Source organism: Hesperophylax consimilis, chromosome 13 (genome assembly GCF_061612785.1).
Source record: "Hesperophylax consimilis isolate HC1 chromosome 13, BYU_Hcon_1.0, whole genome shotgun sequence".
Taxonomy (NCBI): Eukaryota; Metazoa; Arthropoda; class Insecta; order Trichoptera; family Limnephilidae; genus Hesperophylax; species Hesperophylax consimilis.
The window spans coordinates 30890191-30893407 of NC_142848.1; the positions used below are offsets into that span (position 1 = coordinate 30890191).

At 46.6% G+C, this 3217-nt stretch overlaps 1 protein-coding gene across 1 annotated transcript; it reads left to right on the plus strand.

Moving 5' to 3' along the window:
* The first annotated feature begins 270 nt into the window (after positions 1-270).
* Positions 271-2495, plus strand: LOC149418773 (uncharacterized). Its single transcript, XM_089638993.1, has 2 exons — positions 271-629; positions 1425-2495. The coding sequence occupies exons 1-2, from the start codon at positions 408-410 to the stop codon at positions 2361-2363; spliced, it is 1161 nt and encodes a 386-aa protein (XP_089495119.1). The 5' UTR covers positions 271-407; the 3' UTR covers positions 2364-2495.
* The last annotated feature ends 722 nt before the right edge of the window (positions 2496-3217 follow it).

Here is a 3217-nt window from a genome sequence, read left to right on the forward strand (position 1 = left end):
GGAGTCGCTATTTGCCCCGGATACGCAATATCAGACAGTGACCAAAGATGTCCTGCAGATGGTCTGTGGAAGGAGAGCAAATGCGATCCAGCATCGTAGGGATGCAATCCTTAACGAGATAAAGAGCCGCTACGTACGGGAGGCAGTCAAAAATATTCCTCCAGCAGCGGGTTATCTTTTTGAACCAATGAAGCTAGAATCCCAGATTCAGCGGATGGGAGGACTGGATAAATGCTTCCCACATTCAAGCTTCGACCCTCAGCCATCAACCAGCTCGCAGATGCCCAAGAAAGTGCCAGTGAGGAAGCCTTTTCGTGAGAGCAGGCCCTTTCGGGAAAGCAGGACGTTTCGGGACAACAAGCCCTTCCGAGACAACAAAGCCCCCCGCGGAGGGCGATCTAATCAAGATGCAAGAGGTGCGGACAAGAGGGGACCAGCCAAACCAAGAAGGAATTTTGGCAACAAGGATAGGCTATGACTATCCGGAGAAGGCGTTTCAGGGGGGGCAATTGCAGCACTTCATAAGCAAATGGGAAGAATTAGAAGCACCACCAGCACTGCTAACCATGTTGCGAGGGTACAAGCTACCCTTTCGGCAGAAACCCCCTCTAAGTATAGTGGCAGACACGGTAAGCTCAACTTATAAAACCCAAATCACAGACGAAATGACACGACAAATAGACAAAATGAAAAAGGAAAAGATATTGGAATCAGCTTCAATATCGCCTTCCTTTCTGTCACGGATGTTTCTCATACCGAAGCAAGACGGGTCATTTAGGCCGGTCTTCAACCTTCGTCGTTTGAACAATTTCTTAGCTATTAGCAAATTCAGACTTATTAATGTTAATAAGGTTGCAACATTTATTCAACCAGGCGACTGGATGGTTAAAGTGGACCTTTCTCAAGCCTACTTTCACCTTCCAATTCATGAGAATCATCGCCGTTTTTTGAGACTGATTTTTAATGGAGAACTGCTTCAAATGACATGTTTGCCTTTTGGACTAGCCTCAGCTCCAAAGGTTTTTGCTTCACTTACCAATTGGATAGCGCAAAAATTAAGAGACAAAGGTCTCAGAATAATTGTTTACCTAGATGATTTTTTGATAGTACATCAAAATGAAAATATATTGAAAATGCATACATTCGAAACTATTTCAATGTTACAAACTCTTGGGTGGATAATACAATTCAGTAAATCCACTCTGTGTCCAGTTCAGAAAATTGAATATTTGGGAATTTCATGGAATTCAAGGGACGGCTTAAAAGGCCTCCCGCAAACTAAAATAGCGAAAATAACAAATTTACTGAAACAATACATTAATCTAGGAAGGTGGTCACTTGAGCAGGCCCAGAGCCTCTTGGGTACCCTCAATTTTGCTAGTTTCGCCATTCATAGAGGCAGGCTTAACCTTCGCATGTTACAGTGTGCCAGTCGCAAGCTGCCTGCATTCAAACCGAGACGACTCCATCCCATTCCTCGAACAGCGATAGAGGAGCTGAGATGGTGGAGCAGGTCCCTGCAGACGTGGTCACCAATGCATCAAGCAGTGATTCGTCATACCCTCACGACCGACGCCTCGGACTGGGGATGGGGTGCGCAGCTAGACGACCTCAGATTGAGTGGAGCTTGGTCCCAAACACAGCAACCTCTCCACAGCAATGTCAAGGAAATGCTCGCCGTGCTGGCAGCACTTACTCCTCACGGGCCAGAGCTGTCAGACTCGGGTCTCCTGATCCAGTCAGACAACAAATCGGTGGTTGCGTACCTTCGCAACGAAGGCGGCACACGATCCAAGACATTGCTCGAAGCGACTCGTCAAGTCCTTCAGATGACAGACACGTATCGCATTTCACTGTCTGCTCACTACCTACCAGGAAGGTTCAACGAGGTGGCAGATCAACTCTCCAGAAAACGCGAACCTCCGGAGTGGCATCTTTTACCAGCAGCAACAAAATTGATTTTTGCAAAATGGGGGAGACCAACTATAGACCTGTTTGCATCGGAGACAGCTCACGTTGTAGAAGATTATGTGTCCCTAAATGTATTCGACAAAGAGGCAAGTTTTGTCAACGCTTGGACTCGAGAGTGGGATTTTCCTCTAGCTTGGGTGTTCCCCCCTCCGTGCCTCATGCCGAGAGTTCTCGCACACCTCAACCGGGCCAAGGGCCTATACCTGATTGTAGCCCCGAGATGGAAGAAAGTATTCTGGAGACCAGACTTGAAAAGTCGAGCGACGAGCCCTCCTTTCACCATAATGAACCTGACAGAAGTGCTGATAGACACCAGAACCTTGAAACCCCCTCCACAAGTAGAGGATTTTATTTTGGAGGTGTGGAAGTGCCGGGGTGGAGTCAGTCATTAACAGATTGGTCGGACAAACAGAAAGAATTTTTAAAGTCAGGTTGGAGAGAATCCACACTTAAAACATATAAACCGGCATGGCTTAGGTGGCAAAAGTGGGCATTAAATCACGGGGTAAACCCGAATGTCCCTACAGGAAGTAACCTGGCAAGATTTTTAACAGATCTTAGTTTAGAAGACAATTTCTCTCCCAGCACAATTCGACTCCATAAATCGGTAGTAACAACTTTCAGTAGCCCGGAAGAAGGAAACCTAAGCTCACACCCTCTAGTCAGACAAGTTCTCAAAGCCGCAGCATTAAAGCATCCTAAACTGTCTAAGCCTCCTATCTGGGATCCCAGAATGGTGTTGACCTGGTTAGAAGCTAACCCACCCAAAAGGTTGAGTCTCTTTGAAGTCTCGAGAAGGGCAGCGACTTTACTTTTGTTAGCTTCGGGACGAAGAGTGCATGACCTGACCTTGTTACAGTGTTCGCCAGACAAACTATTCATAAATGAGGAAGGGGTCTCGTTATGGCCAGTTTTCGGATCCAAAACTGACTCTGCTACATACCAACAGTCAGGTTGGAGGTTGAGAAACGGAAATCAGCCAAATATAGACCCAGCATACTGGATTAAGAAACTGATTGAAACCTCCAAAGAACGGAGGGAAACAAAGCAGAATTTAACAGAACTCTTCATCACTACATCGGGAGCAGTTAAGGCAGCTTCAAGAACAGTCATCGCCCGTTGGGTCAAAACAATTCTAGAAGAAGCTAAGATCACAGCTGCCCCGGGAAGTGTACGGGCAGCAGTGGCGTCACTTAACTGGCTGGATAATTTTAGATTGGATGACATCCTGGCTCGAGGAAACTGG